At 44.8% G+C, this 16470-nt stretch overlaps 1 protein-coding gene across 2 annotated transcripts; it reads right to left on the minus strand.

Annotated features, from left to right (window-relative positions):
• Nucleotides 1-8281: 8281 nt before the first annotated feature.
• Nucleotides 8282-12156, minus strand: LOC139365095 (aminoacyl tRNA synthetase complex interacting multifunctional protein 2). Of its 2 annotated transcripts, none has more exons than XM_071102472.1 (4): nucleotides 11892-12156; nucleotides 10398-10613; nucleotides 9922-10156; nucleotides 8282-9233 (listed from the first exon to the last, which is right to left on the minus strand). In XM_071102472.1, the coding sequence occupies exons 1-4, from the start codon at nucleotides 12018-12020 to the stop codon at nucleotides 8845-8847; spliced, it is 969 nt and encodes a 322-aa protein (XP_070958573.1). In that variant the 5' UTR covers nucleotides 12021-12156; the 3' UTR covers nucleotides 8282-8844. The 2 variants fall into 2 exon arrangements, with proteins under 2 accessions (XP_070958573.1, XP_070958574.1); XM_071102473.1 differs by having other exon boundaries at nucleotides 12006-12143.
• Between the last annotated feature and the right edge of the window lie 4314 nt (nucleotides 12157-16470).

Genomic DNA, 16470 nt, shown 5'->3' on the forward strand with positions numbered 1-16470 from the left:
TCAAAGACATGGAGACCTGAATTACCATCCTAAACCCCAGATATCTGGCCCAAGATATCACCCAGATACTTGGTGCTTACCGGTATTGTCTTAGACCTACTCTCACTACTTACTGCTGCCCTCAATGCCACTGTAAAACGAAAATGGCAACAGTCACTCCTTTTATTCTTGATTATAATTTAAGCTAAACAGACTGGCAATCAGGATAGCCCAAGCCCTCTGTACAGGCTGTTAAAAAATGCACTTAGATGTTTACTGAGTACATGTTACTATCAAGCACACTATAAATCACAGCAGGCAGTAGGATACCACTGTTCTTCACATGTAGCCTGAGGCCTATATGCTATTATAGGTATTGATTAAACAATATTACAACCTCATGCCACATTAACCTTTGGAGAAGACTAGAGACAAGCCAATAAGACACAGCCTGCATCTCAAACGGCACACTATTCCCTTTTAATTGCACTACTTTTGAAAAGGACCCATAGGGCTCTGGTCAAAAGTAGTGCACTGTATAGGGAATATGGTGCCATTTGAGATGCACAAAGAGCTACCTGCCTGTGCTAGCCAGCCTGTGACAGTGACTGATACTGTATGTAGGCAAAGCATGTAACAAGAGGCAGTAAAAGTGACAGTGGCCAGAATTTACAGGCTATTGTCCCTCTGTGAAGGAGCAACAGGAAGCACCATCCACCCCTGAAGTCATGCTGGGCTTCTGATTGGTTGACTTCCACCAGGCCCAGTAGATGTAGTCTGGGGGTCAATAGTTTGTTTGTGTGTGTGTGTGTGTGTGTGTGTGTGTGTGTGTGTGTTTGTGTGTGTGTCTGACACGATGGTCGATCACTTACTGGAGTCTGAAGAGAGCCGAGAACAACTACCCGTTGCAGCTGATGAGCGTTTACTATAGTCAATATGGAAGCAAACCCTGTGGCAACAGAAAGTCAGTTAATTGTGTGGCTGGCTGTAAGCTTTACAGCAAATTATTAAGGCCAGGGGTCTTTTATGCCCATGTGACCTGATCAAGAAAAACTCCTGGGTCCTTATTCAAAAAGTGTCTCAGAGTAGGAGTGCTGATCCAGAAACAATTCCCTTGTCTGTGATCAGTAGATGGTTTTGTGTCTTTATGTCACTGTTGTCACACTCATAAGCATGTTCCCTCTAGGGTAAGTGTCCCAAATGGCACCCTATTCCCTTAATAGTGCACTACTTTTCACCAGGACCCATAGCGCTTTATAGGGAATATGCTGCCATTTCAGAGTCTAATTCACCTTGGAGAATTGTTCAACTGAGCATCGCTTTTCATATAATCTATCCACAACCATACTCCCTGATGTTGCTTCATACCACGTCACCTCCCCCTCTCCCACAACCATACTCCCTGATGTTGCTTCATACCACATCACTCCCCTCCCACAACCAAACTCCCTGATGTTGCTTCATACCACGTCACCTCCCCCTCTCCCACAACCATACTCCTGATGTTGCTTCATACCACGTCACCCCCCCTCCCACAACCATACTCCCTGATGTTGCTTCATACCACATCACTCCCCCTCCCACAACCATACTCCTGATGTTGCTTCATACCACATCACTCCCCTCCCACAACCATACTCCCTGATGTTGCTTCATACCACATCACCTCCCCTCCCACAACCATACTCCCTGATGTTGCTTCATACCACATCACTCCCCTCCTACAACCATACTCCTGATGTTGCTTCATACCACATCACTCCCCTCCCACAACCATACTCCCTGATGTTGCTTCATACCACATCACTCCCCCTCCCACAACCATACTCCTGATGTTGCTTCATACCACATCACTCCCCTCCCACAACCATACTCCCTGATGTTGCTTCATACCCCGTCACCTCCCCTCCTACAACCATACTCCTGATGTTGCTTCATACCACGTCACCTCCCCTCCCACAACGATACTCCTGATGTTGCTTCATACCCCGTCACCTCCCCTCCTACAACCATACTCCTGATGTTGCTTCATACCCCGTCACCTCCCCTCCTACAACCATACTCCTGATGTTGCTTCATACCACATCACCTCCCCTCCCACAACGATACTCCTGATGTTGCTTCATACCACGTCACCTCCCCTCCTACAACCATACTCCTGATGTTGCTTCATACCCCGTCACCTCCCCTCCTACAACCATACTCCTGATGTTGCTTCATACCACATCACCTCCCCTCCCACAACGATACTCCCTGATGTTGCTTCATACCACATCACTCCCCTCCCACAACGATACTCCCTGATGTTGCTTCATACCACATCACTCCCCTCCCACAACCATACTCCCTGATGTTGCTTCATACCCCGTCACCTCCCCTCCTACAACCATACTCCTGATGTTGCTTCATGCCACGTCACCTCCCCTCCCACAACGATACTCCTGATGTTGCTTCATACCACACCTCCCCTCCCACAACGATACTCCCTGATGTTGCTTCACACCACATCACCCCCCCCTCCCTCAACCACACTCCCTGATGTTGCTTCATACCACATCACTCCCCTCCCACAACGATACTCCCTGATGTTGCTTCATAGGCCCATACCGTCACCTTCCTCTCTCAACCATACATCTTTTCCCTCCTTACAGACACTCACCCAATTCCTGGTGTTCTCCCTCCATCTATACACCCCTACTGCCATCTTCCACCAGCCACCCTCCCCCTCTCCTATACAGCCTGATTCCCCAAAGCCCATCACCCGCACTCCACAGTGAGTGTGATCATACAGCTGACAAATAGCTTTAGTAAACATGGAGCAGCAATATCCATGGCTGTATAAACACCGTTAAATTCCAGTTTCAAGACTGAGGAACACAAAGACGAAAATATGAATGTAATCATAACTTTATATGACAGGCAGTAAATCAAGTTATTTTCTTCTCATATCCCCCCAAGACAGACTATACAGAGTGATTTCATTCAAGACCTAAAACCCACAGTAGTGTGTACAGAAGAACCTCAGCAGCAGGGAGTCTTTCCTCTGACTGCCGATCGTGCCAGTGTGTGTGTGACTGCTTTCAGTGTCTCCTCAATGTATTCTGAGCCTCACAGCAAAGCTGACAGACAGGAGGTTTGGTCTCATCAGGCGGTCGCCAAGAGACTCCCTGCACTTTCCTGACTCCTGTTCAATTTGAATGCCCAGTCAGACAGAGGCAGATAGACAGAAGGCAGGCAGATAGACAGATGGACAGACAAACAAATCACCTTTATTCTGCAAATATATTCACATTCTGTTAAAGGTCCCCAAAGCACACACATCCTTGGGTCGCTCCTCTTTTCAGTTCACTGCAGCTAGCGCCTGGAACGAGCTGCAACCAGCACTCAAACTGGACAGTTTTATCTCCATATCTTCATTCAGACTCAATCATAGACACTCTTCTGACAGTTGTGGCTGCTTTGTATGTATTGTCGTCTCTTCCTTCTTGACCTTTGTGCTGTTGACTTTGCCCAATGTTTGTACCATGTTTTTGTGCTGCTACCATGTTGTCATGTTGCTACCATGCTGTGTTGTCATGTGTTGCTGCCTTGCTATGTTGTCTAAGGTCTCTATGCAGGGTTGTGTCTCTCTTCTTGTGATGTGTGTTTTGTTCTATATTTATATTGTTTTTTTTAAATCCCAGGCCCCTGTCCCTGCAGGAGGCCTTTTGGTAGGCAGTCATTTTAAATAAGAACTAGTTCTTAACTGACCTGCCTAGTTAAATAAAGGTTAAATAAAATAATAATATTTGCATGTACAGAAATATGACTCTGTGAAATGGTGCTGCCACAATAAACAAACAGGATATACAGACAGCCTACAGTACCAGTCAAAAGTTTGGACACACCTACTCATTCAAGGGTTTTTCTTTATTTTGACTATTTTTTACATTGTAGAATAATAGTGAAGATGTCAAAACTATGAAGTAACACATATACAATCATGGAGTAACAAAAAAAGTGTTACAATTATTCAAAGTAGCCACCCTTTGCCTTGATGACAGCTTTGCACACTCTTGCCATTCTCTCAATCAGCTTCATGAGGTAGTCACCTGGAATGCATTTAAATTAACAGGTGTGCCTTGTTAAAAGTTAATTTGTGGAATTTCTACCCTTCATGCGTTTGAGCCAATCTGTTGTGACAAGGTAGGGTTGGTATACAGAAGATAGCCCTATTTGGTAAAAGACCAAGTCCATATTATGTCAAGAACAGCTCAAATAAGCCAAGAGAAACGACAGTCCAACATTACTTTAAGACATGAAGGTCAGTCAATCCGGAAGATTAAGAACTTTAAAAGTTTCTTCATCGCAAAAACCATCAAGCACTATGATGAAACTGGCTCTCATGAGGACCGCCACAGGAAAGGAAGACCCAGAGTTACCTCTGCTGCAAAGGATACATTCATTAGTAACCAGACTCAGATTGCAGCCCAAATAAATGCTTCAGAGTTCAAGTAACAGACACATCTCAACATCAACTGTTCAGAGGAGACTGTGTGAATCAGGCCTTCATGGTCGAATTGCTGCAATGAAACCAGTACTAAAGTACACCAATAATAAGAAGAGACTTGCTTGGGCCAAGAAACACGAAATCTGTCCTTTGGTCCGATGAGCCCAAATTTGAGATTTTTGGTTCTGACCGCAGTGTCAGAAGAGAAGAGTAGGTGAACGGATGATCTCTGCATGTGTTGTTCACATCGTGAAGCACGGAGGTGGTGTGATGGTGCTTTGCTGGTGACACTGTCTGTGATTTATTTTGAATTCAATGCACGCTTAACCAGCATGGCTACCACAGCATTCTGGAGCGATACCCCATCCCATCTGGTTTGCGCTTAGTGGGAATATCATTTGTTTTTCAACAGGACAATGACCCAACACACCTCCAGGCTGTTTAAGGGCTATTTGACCAAGAAGGAGAGCGATGGAATGCTGCGTCAGATGACCTGGCCTCCACAATCACCCTACCTCAACCCAAATGAGATGGTTTGGGTTGAGTTGGACCGCAGAGTGAAGGAAAAACAGCCAACAAGTGCTCAGCATATGTGGGAACTCCTTCAAGACATGGAAAAGCATTTCAGGTGAAGCTGGTTGAGAGAATGCCAAGAGTGTGTAAAACTGTTATCAAGGCAAAGGGTGGCTACTTTGAAGAACATTTTGATTTTTTTAACATTTTTTGGTTACTACATGATTCCATATGTGGCATTTCATAGTTTTGGTTTCTTCATAAATTATTCAACAATGTAGAACATTTTATAAAATAAAGAAAAACCCTTGAATGAGTAGGTGTGTCCAAACTTTTGACTGGTACTGTATGTAAACTCAGCAAAAAAAGGCCCCTGTCTTTCAAAGATAATTTGTAAAATCCAAATAATTTCACAGATCTTCATTGTAAAGGGTTTAAACACTGTTTCCCATGCTTGTTCAATGAACCATAAACAATTAATGAACATGCACCTGTGGAACGGTCGTTAAGACACTAACAGCTTACAGACGGTAGGCAATTAAGGTCACAGGTATGAAAACTTAGGACACTAAAGAGGCCTTTCTACTGACACTGAAAAACACCAAACGAAAGATGCCCAGGGTCCCTGCTCATCTGTGTGAATGTGGCTTAGGCATGCTGCAAGGAGGCATGAGGACTGCAGATGTGGCCAGGGCAATAGATTGTACCCGTGAGAAGCCTAAGACAGCGCTACAGGGAGACAGGACGGACAGCTGATCGTCCTCGCAGTGGCAGACCACGTGTAACACCTGCACAGGATCGGTACATCCAAACATCACACCTGCGGGACAGGTACAGGATGGCAACAACAACTGACCGAGTTACACCAGGAACGCACAATCTCTCCATCAGTGCTGACTGTCCGCAATAGGCTGAGAGAGGCTGGACTGAGGGCTTGTTGGAGGGTCCGTCATAGTCTGGGCCTAGGGCCATTCCCCCTAGAAATGTCCGGGACTTTGCAGGTGCCTTGGTGGAAGAGTGGGGTAACATCTCACAGCAAGAACTGGCAAATCTGGTGCAGTCCATGAGGAGGAGATGCACGGCAGTACTTAATGCAGCTGGTGGCCACACCAGATACTGACTGTTACTTTTGATTTTGACCCCCTTTGTTCAGGGACACATTATTCCATTTCTGTTAGTCACATGACTGTGGAATTTGTTCAGTTTATGTCTCAGTTGTTGAATCTTGTTATGTTCATACAAATATTTACACATGTTAAGTTTGCTGAAAATAAACGCAGTTAACAGTGAAGAGGTTTCTTTTTTTGCTGAGTTTACATGAATGTCTTTTGGAAAAGTGTCTGCTGTCTGCAGTTTACCTGCTGGATTATTCTGTTCCCACCTCTTGGCATACTGCGTTATATGAACTGATCTGTGAAAAGCCTGGAAGGGCAAAAAGATTAGTTTGTCAAGCCATAGTAAATGACTCACCTGCCACCTATTGGACAGATGGGTTACTACTGAATAATTCACACTTTTTTAGCAATCCAGATTAATTTGGTTTAAATCAGTGGTGCACTTAAGTACTTAAATCGGTTTTTGGGGTATCTGACAACTTTTACTTCACTTCCTTTCTAATGAAAATAATGTACTTCACATACATTTTCCTTCACACCCAAAAGTACTAGTCAGTGGTGGAAAAGGTACCCAACTGTCATACTCAAGTAAAAGTAAAGATACCTTCATAGAAAATGACTCAAGTAAAAGTTACCCAGTAAAATACTACTTGAGTAAAAGTTAAAGTATTTGGTTTAAAATATAGTTCAGCATCAAAAGTAAATGTAATTGCAAAAATATACTTAAGTATCAGAAGTAATGATACAAAAGTATTTACTTAATAAGGAATTTGAAATGAGTTATAACTTTACTTTTGATAATTAAGTACATTTAACCAATTACATTTACATTTGATACTTAAGTATATTCAAAACCAAATATTCAAAAAACATTTTAAAACTTTTACTTAAGTAATATTCTTCTGGGTGACTTTCACTTGAGTCATTTTCTATTAAGGTATCATTACTTTTACTCAAATATGACAATTGGGTACTTTTTCCACCACTGGGTTTAATATAGAACGTAATATAGAAAATAACATTAAGAGTCTAGGAAGAATATAGAAATACCATTATGTGATGACATAACAAGTGTTTCAGCCAGACAGTACATTCTGTTCCTCTTCTTAGCGTTTGTCACACCATCTGTGAAACCCCAGACAACCTACTGCAGTAGTTAGTGCTTGCTTTACCAAACTAATTTACAATAGATCAGATGTGGCATTAAGTTCATATTGATCTCAGTCTAAAATTGATTGTGTAGCTCAATTAAGTTACTTTAAGATGATGCAGACATGAAGCGCAAAAAAAAAATATATATATATATATATATATATGGGATGTTGACTTGCATTGGATTTGTGCCACATATGCTAAATTGTCATTTGGCGACAGTGACCAGGTAAACCACAGCATAGATTGATGTCTGACCTTGTCCATAGACTGCTGGTATGGTAAGGAAACCAGGGGCGCAACTTTTACAGGGGACAGGGGGGGGGACATGCCCCCCAACACATTCTGAAATAGCATTTTTGCCCCCCAAGTTTTATAATTGGAAAGTGATACAAAACGAGGCCTGGAGGAAACCAAGAGGTCCTTCTGTAATGTGGGTGAAATATTCCTTCAAGGTCATTCTGTGTGTAACACCTAACACTTACAGTGAGTGTACAAAACATTAGGAATACCTTCCTAATATTGACTTAGCCCCTCTTCTGCTCTTAGAACAGCCCGATTTCGTCAGGGCATGGACTCTACAAGGTGTCGAAAGCCTTCCACAGGGATGCTGACCCATGTTGACTCCAGTTGGCTGGATGTCCTTTGGGTGGTGGACCATTCTTGCAGTTCTTGACACAAACAGGTGCGCCTGGCACCTACTATGTCTTGCCCATTCACCCTCTAAATGACACACATACACAATCCATGTCTAATTATCTCAAGGCTTAAACATCCTTATTTAACCCGTCTCCTCCCCTTCATCGACACTGATTGGAGTGGATTTAACAAGTGACATTTCACCTGGATTCACCTGGTCAGTCTGTCATGGAAAGAGCAGGTGTTTCTAATGTTTTGTACAGCTACACTCATTGATGTCACAAAGTAACAGTCTCATTCTTTCTCAGGTTATATAAGTGAAGTAGGGTTCAAGCGATGAACGAAAGCTGAAACTAACCATACATACTGACAAAAGAAACAGGGGAAACCACAGTTCAAAGTTTGATCCAAAGTGGACATTTTAGTGATTTAAGAACAAAAACGCAACAAAGTTTTACTTTTCATACTGTAGATACCACATCAGTAGGTCCTGTTGCGTCACATTTTTCAACCGCTTCTTTAGTTAAACAGCAAGTCACACCCCATTACTACGCCCCCACACACACACCCATCTGTGTAGATCATCTTGTTAGGCACGAGGGAGGGAGAACTGTGTTTACAGCTATCTATATCTGTTCAGTCATTGCAAAGCTTAGATACACAAGTAAGGGAGTAAGGGAGCATTTCTAGAGTATTGGGATGTGACAGGTGTATTCAATTATTCCCTTTTCGTTCTGAGCACAGTGCAGAGATACAGTTAAACCCCATAGGCTGGGCCCTGGTGGCGCTCCAGCTAGAAGTCACCCGTACACAGATCTAGGGTCAGACTACTACTTCACCCCAAAACCTCTATTCCCAACAAGGGGACTGGGGCAATATCTGACTCTGGATCAATGACTAGTGGGTATCTTCTACCTACTCCATTGAAGCACCCTGAGATCTGCTAGGCAGCTGTGGTCACTGCAGTAGAGGGTTGGCGGGGCCAAAGTGGCCCAGGTTCTCACACGCTTTAAGCCAGCGCTGGACGTTGGCAGGACAGGAGGCGGCAGGGCCTGTCTGGAGGATGCAGCAGTAACAGGCGATGTCAGCCAGCGAGAGCTCGGGACCGGCCAGCCAGGGGTCGCGACCCAAAGCGCCGTTGAGGGCGCGGAGGACTGCCGACCGCTCCTTAGCGCTGCCCTCAGCGAGCTGGAAGAAGGCTGTGTCCACCCAACTGTCCACCAGTGTAGCCAGGGCGGGGTCGCTGGGGTAAGGGGCAACGAGGCGGAACAAGAAGCGCGCCACGTTGGCCTCGCCCTCGATGGGGCACATGTTCTGAATGCTGAACTTCATCTGCAGCTTGGAGACTAGAGATATAGAGATACAGAGAGGGAGGGAGACGACGAGAGAGAGAGACGGCGAGAGAGAGAGAGGGGGGAGACGGAGAGAGGGGAGGGAGACGGAGAGAGAGAGGGGGGAGACGGAGAGAGAGGGGACGGAGAGAGAGAGGGGGGAGACGGCGAGAGAGAGAGGGGGGAGACGGCGAGAGAGAGAGAGGGGGGAGACGGCGAGAGAGAGAGAGGGGGGAGACGGCGAGAGAGAGAGAGGGGGGAGACGGCGAGAGAGAGAGAGGGGGGAGACGGCGAGAGAGAGGGGGGAGACGGAAGAGAGGGCAAGGGATGAGAGGAGAAAGGTACATTTACTCCAGAGATAATCTAAATAGGCGTTAAAAATGTTGAAAGCAGCTAACAATGAAAGGACACATTGTCTATACATATGAATAGTAAATGGTGAGCGATACTAGTACGTCTGACATCACATCTCCCTAACCTAGACCAGTCACGTCAGTTCAAAGCTAGGTGACATTCCTAGCCATACCCTATCTCTCACTCCACTACTCTTTCTACCCCCCCCCCCCCCCCTCTCCCAACATTCCACTCTTTTTCTACCCAGTCTCTCCACCCCCTTCACTTAACCCAATCTGCCCACCCACTGTTCCCAATCTAAACTTTCTACTCTTTTACTACCCTGTCTCTGACTACCACCAACCCTCACCATCTTTCCATATGAGGGTGAAGCCCAGCTGGAAACGCTGGCGGACGTAGCTGTCTGCGTGGCGCGGCCCCAGGCAGGCGAGCAGCTGCGCGGGCACACCGGACACTGATGAGTGGACATGCACACTGGAGAGCACCCGGTAGCGCTGGCACAGCATTGCGTGGAGCACCAGCAGGGTGAGGGGTGGTCGTGCCGGATTGGCGTTGATCACAATGTCCCGGAGGGCACCAAGGTCCTAATGGGTACATGACAAATTATGATGATACCCTCATAAGGCGTTTCCACCACACTTGAGTCGTGGCACAGCCGAAATAGACAAATTATGCGGCGTATTGACGAAACTCAACTTAATGAATTGCTATTCCTATAAGATCTCTATTCCTATAAGATCACTAACAGACAAGAGCTCTACTCCTATAATTGACAAGAGCTCTATTTCTATAAGATATTTAACAGACAAGAGCTCTATTCCTCACCTTGCCCAGTAGGGAGTCCAGGTCTGCAGTACCTCTAAAGGATGTAGCTGTGGGACTCTGGGAGAGAGAGGTCACAGTCTGGTCCAGGTCAGCGTCGGGTGTGGTCACGGTCTTGGCCAGGCCATCCACGGCTGCCTTCAATTCATAGAGCCTGCGCATGATCTTATCCTGACGTACCTCCAGGTCTCTGAACGCAGGGTCCACCTCTGTCCCATTCTACGGGGGGGTGGAGAGCTATGGTTAACACATATATAGTACATTAAGACAAACACTTGATTTTATGCTGACGCAGCTCCAAAGCCTGTACTGCAGGGTCCACCTGTCTGACAAAAAGAGAAAGTAAACACACCCTGCCACAAACAAACACACCCATGCTGCCCTCAAGGCCCTGTGAAGGAAATGTGTTAACACAATACACACACATTACATGATCATTCATGTTAAGCCCAATGTTCCCTCCAAGCTGCAGGCAGGCACGCAACTCCCCCGGGACTGCCGCTAGATTGAACTTCTCAACTTTCTAGAGTTTTCCCTGTTAGTTAACACTATCAACGTTTCCCTTTACTGTGGCAATTGTCATCAACACAATATTAGCAACTTTCAGTGCAACATTGGCTAGGCCTTTGTCACACTGAGGGACTATGTAGTCAGGCAGATAATTGTTTGAGGGGGACTGAATACTGAGGGAGGTGAAGGGATTGATTGCCAAGAAAGTTGTGTTTCCTGAGGAAATCTTTAGGTGAGCTGTCAACAAAACACCAAACATGAAAACAGAAATGTGTCATTGACTCATTCTTATAAACTAGCTAGATAATTTGGTCTGATGATTGTAAACAGGGAGTCATTGTTGACAAGGCTGAATTCAGAGCCATTCCTATAGCCAGCTAGCAACATTATAATATTAGGCTCGGCTATGGCTGAATCCATTAGCCTACATGGCATATAGAAAAAGGCTACTAGATGACAGCACGTCTATATAACGTAGTTGTTCATTATACTGTACTACATGTTTTTGTTGCTGTCTCGCTAACGTTAGCTAGCTACAGTAGTAAATTACTGGCAGTCAGTTACACCCACCCATATCATCCACTCAGTCTAGCACACAAAATGTCTGACCTGGGCCAATCATATGCTGGCTGCTAAAATCTAACTAACTCTGTAGAGGAAAATATACGTTCGGAGTAGTGTACTGGTAACGTCCTGTCACAAATTCTGGGGGGCACAACCAAAACATCTAGCTACGGTAGTTAACTCAAATTACGTTAGTCAGCCACACATCATTGCATCAGCCGAATAAGAGATTGGTAGGGTTGAAGCTAGGCTAACGTTAGCTAATTTTCTGGCAAATTATCTAACTGTTGTTGTTGTAGGGCTATGTAACGTTAGCTTATTTTTGACAGCAAAATGTCACATTTATTAGCTGGCTAGTTAATTCATGATATTAGTGAGATTAGCTAGTCCATTTATGGTCGGATTTCAAATAACGTTAGTTACCTGAAGCGCATGTTCCGAGCAGCCACTTGCACTTCTCTGCGCGTGGATATTCGGCAACTTGTACATGCAGGTTGGCAAATCAGTCTTTATGTCATCCCCAAAGACGGGCTTTACCTGGTACATGGGCATATTGTTGGGTGGTTAGTGCCCTCCAAAAGAACCAATAACAACCGATATTCCAGCAACAGCTGACTTCTGGGGACGTTACTTATCAGACCGCTGCAGCTACGTGCAGCCTGCGACCGAAAGGAAGGATGCCCGACTCAGTGTCTTACGTCACATCCGGTGAAAGTGATTCGCTCAGAGAGGAGTTATGTTAGTTGTTACCGACATCTTTGATTTGATCAGGTCCATCCGGACCAGGTATGATTTTGTGTGTGTAAAGAAAACTTTCTCCCTATGCAGCTAATGACTAGTCCTGGTCCAATATACTGTAGCTTCTGCAGTTATTGCTTAATATCAGCAGCGGTGGCGACGCGTCATTCAGGGCAGGTGGGAAGACAACCAGTTTAGCTTAAAAAAAAAATATATATATATATATATATATATATATATATATATATATATATATATGAAAATATATTTTAAAAAAAAATATATATATATATATGAAAATATATTTAAAAAAAATATATATATATATATATATATATATATATATATATATATATATATATATATATATATATATTTTTTTTAAGCTAAACTGTTTGTCTTCCCACCTGCCCTGAATGACGCGTCGCCACCGCTGCTGATATTAAGCAATAACTATATATATATATATATATATTAAAGTCCCCGAGCTTTTCATATGAAGAGAAATTATAGATAAAAACGTATTGGTGCTCATCGGCCATTCAACATAAACATTACACAGCAAGTTGGAAATCGCAAATTCAACAATAAGTGCTAAGGGGATCACTGTCGCCGGAGGAGATGGCTGCCGTTTTATGGGCTCCTAACAAATTGTGCTATTGTGTGTGTTTTTTCACGTTATTTGTAACTTATTCTGTACATAATGTTTCTGCCATCATCTATTATAACTGAGAAGAGCTTCTGGATATCAGGACAGTGATTACTCACCTCGTACTGGACAAAGATTTTTTTCTTTAACGAGTCGAACGTGAAGGATTTACTTCAGACTCCAGCCAAATCCCCGTCATTCTCATGAAGAAGAGACGGAGATATTGGGGACGTTGGTCGGGGTGCCTTGTAAGGATCCGCCTCTACCATCAGTCCTTTTAGCCAACGTGCAATCATTTCATAATAAAATGGATGATATCCAATCAAGACTATCTTACCTCCGGGACATTAAAAACTGTAGTATCTTATGTTTCACCACGTCGTAGCTGAACGACTACATGGATAACATACAACTGGCTGGGTTTTCGGTGCATTAGCAAGATAGAACAGCTGCCTCCGGTAAGACAAGGGGTGGCGGTCTGTGTCTATTTGTAAATAACAACTGGTGTACGAAATCTAATATTAAGGAAGTCTCAAGGTTTTGCTCGCCTGAGGTAGAGTATCTCATGATAAGCAGTAGACCACACTATTTACCAAGAGTTTTCATCTCTATTTTTCGTAGCTGTCTATTTACCAGCACAAACCGATGCTGGCGTTAAGACCACAGTCAACGAGCTGTATAAGGCCATAAGCAAATAAGAAAAAGCTCATCCAGAGGCGGCGCTCCTAGTAGCTCGGGGACTTTAATGCAGGGAATCTTAAATCCATTTTACCTCATTTCTACCAGCATGTTACATGTGCAACCAGAGGAAAAAACTCTAGACCACCTTTACTCTACATACAGAGACGTGTACAAAGCTCTCTTTCGTCCTCCATTTGGCAAATCTGACCACCTGATTCCTGCTCACAAGCAAAAACTAAAGCAGGTAGTACCAGTGACTCACTCAATCGGAAATGTTCAGATGACGCATGTGCTAAGCTACCGGACTGTTTTGCTAGCACAGACTGGAATATGTTCCGGGATTCTTTCGAAGGCATTGAGGAGTGCACCACATCGGTCACTGGTTTCATCAATTAATTTTTTTATTCAACCTTTATTTAACTAGGCAAGTCCGTTAAGAACAAATTCTTATTTACAATGACGGCCTACCGGGGAACAGTGGGTTGACTGCCTTATTCAGGGGCAGAACGACAGATTTTTACCTTGTCAGCTCGGGGATTCAATCAGCTTGGGTTACTGGCCCAATGCTCTAACCACTAGGCTACCTGCCGCCCCCTGCTGCCCCATCAATAAGTGCATCGATGACATCGTCCTCACAGTGACCGCACCTACATACACCAAACAGAAGCCATGGATTACAGGCAACATCCGCACTGAACTAAAGGGTAGACCTTCTGCTTTCAAGGAGCAGGACTCTAACCCGGACGCTTATAAGAAATCCCACTATGACCTCAGATGAACCATCAAACAGGCAAGCGTCAATACAGGATTAAGATTGGATCGTACTACACTGACTCCGACGCTCGTCGAATGTGGCAGGGCTTGCAAACTATTACGGACTATAAAGGGAAGCACAGCCGCAAGCTGCCCAGTGACACGAGCCTACCAGACAAGCTAAATTACTTCTATGCTCGCTTCGAGGTAAGCAAAACTGAGGCATGCATGAGAGCATCAGCTGTTCCGGACGACTGTGTGATCACACTCTCCGTTGCCGATGTGAGTAAGACCTTTAAGCAGGTCAACATTCACAAGGCCGCAGGGCCAGACGGATTACCAGGATGTGTACTCCGAGCATGCGCTGACCATCTGGCAAATGTCTTCACTGACATTTTCAGCCTGTCCCTAAATGAGTCTGTAATATCAACATGTTTCTAGCAGACCACCATAGTCCCTGTGCCCAAGAACACCAGGGTAACCTGCCTAAATGACTACCGATCCGTAGCAATCACATCTGCAGCCATGAAGTGCTTTGAAAGGCTGGTCATGGCTCACATCAACACCATTATCCCAGAAACCCACTCCTATTTAACACCCTTATCCCAGAAACCCTCTCCTGTTTTCATTCCGCGCCAACAGATCCACAGAGGATGCAATCTCTATTGCACTCCACACTGCCCTTTCCCACCTGATCCTCAACACGGGGGCCCCTCAGGGGTGCGTGCTATGTCCCCTCCTGTACTCCCTGTTCACCCATGACTGCATGGCAAAGCATGACTCCTATACCATCATTAAGTTTGCCAACAACACAATAGTGGTAGTCCTGATCACAGACAACGATGAGACAGCCAATAGGGAGGAGGTCAGAGACCTGGCATTGTGGTGCCAGGTAAACAACATCTCACTCAAAGTGATCAAGACAAAGAAGATGATTGTGGACTACAGGAAAAGGAGGACCGAGCACGCCCCCATTCTCATCGACAGGCTGTAGTGGAGCAGGTTGAGAGCTTCAAGTTCTTTGTGTCCACATAACCAACAAACTATCATGGACCAAACACACCAAGACAGTTGTGAAGAGGGCACGACAACGCCATTTCCCCCCCGGTTGACTGAAAAAATGTGGTCCTCAGATCCTCAAAAAGTTCTACAGCTGCACCATCGAGAAAATCCTGACTGGTTGCATCACCGCCTGGTATGGCAACTGCTCGGCCTCTGACCGCAAAGCACTACAGAGGGTAGTGCGTACGGCCCAGTACATCCCTGGGGCTAAGCTTCCTGACATTCAGGACCTCTATACCAGGTGGTGTCAGAGGAAGGCCCTAACTCCAGCCACCCTTGTCATAGAACGTTCTTTCTGCTACCGCACGGAAAGCTGTTCCGGAGCGCCAAGTCTAGGTCCAAAAGGCTTCATATCAGCTTCTACCCCCAAGCCATGAGACTCCTGAACAGCTAATCAAATGGCTATCCCGACTATTTGCATTGCATGTTTTTTTTTAAAGGCAGTAAATGAGGCTGAATGAACTGTTTCGCTGCCAGACAAGGCTCCGCTGATGTTGTGGTGGTAAGGATTCACTCCATGGTGCTGAAAACAAAGCTCTGCTGTTAGAACAGCTTTATGTAGGCCCGAACAGTTTGTGTGCACCGTTTGTCACCGTTATAGTGCAATGAATGTATTGTTTAGTGTTGTGTTGTGTCTTTGCTGGCATGCATAAAAAAATGTTTAGTTTGCCCCACCAAGATTTACATGCTAAAGATTTACATCACCACTGATTCTCAGGAGGAATCCTGAAATACTGTTCTACTGCACTCCATCATGCCTCCATTAGAGGGCCTCCTACCACCAGGAAGACATCTGGAGAAGTAGGGAAAGGGAATGGTGTCAGCATACCACATAGAGATAGATAGAGGACTCATCTTTATATCTGTGCTATTATAGTGTCTGTGACAGCATGGTCAGTTTGATTGAGGCTACAACCCATAGGAATCCCCACCCAGTTGACTACTTTGACTACTTTAAAATGGTGGACATGTGGAGTTCAGCAGAGCCTGGAATCATCCATCCCATTGGTTATTTCATTTGGCATAATTTGTATCTCACAGTAGGCTAAACACAGAGGTAGAAAAATAAGAGGTGTGTGTGTAGGTGTGAGTGTGTGCGTGCATGTGTGTGCATGTGTG

Source organism: Oncorhynchus clarkii, chromosome 13, assembly GCF_045791955.1.
Source record: "Oncorhynchus clarkii lewisi isolate Uvic-CL-2024 chromosome 13, UVic_Ocla_1.0, whole genome shotgun sequence".
Classification (NCBI taxonomy): Eukaryota; Metazoa; Chordata; class Actinopteri; order Salmoniformes; family Salmonidae; genus Oncorhynchus; species Oncorhynchus clarkii.

Bases quoted from the DNA above. Each gene is read 5' to 3' on its own strand.
- LOC139365095 (XM_071102472.1), bottom strand. From the start codon at position 12,020: ATGCCCATGTACCAGGTAAAGCCCGTCTTTGGGGATGACATAAAGACT. The intron at 10,614-11,891 runs GTAACTAACGTT...ACCCCCCCGTAG, and splicing joins GCTCGGAACATGCGCTTCAG to AATGGGACAGAGGTGGACCC. The intron at 10,157-10,397 runs GTGAGGAATAGA...TGTACCCATTAG, and splicing joins TGGACTCCCTACTGGGCAAG to GACCTTGGTGCCCTCCGGGA.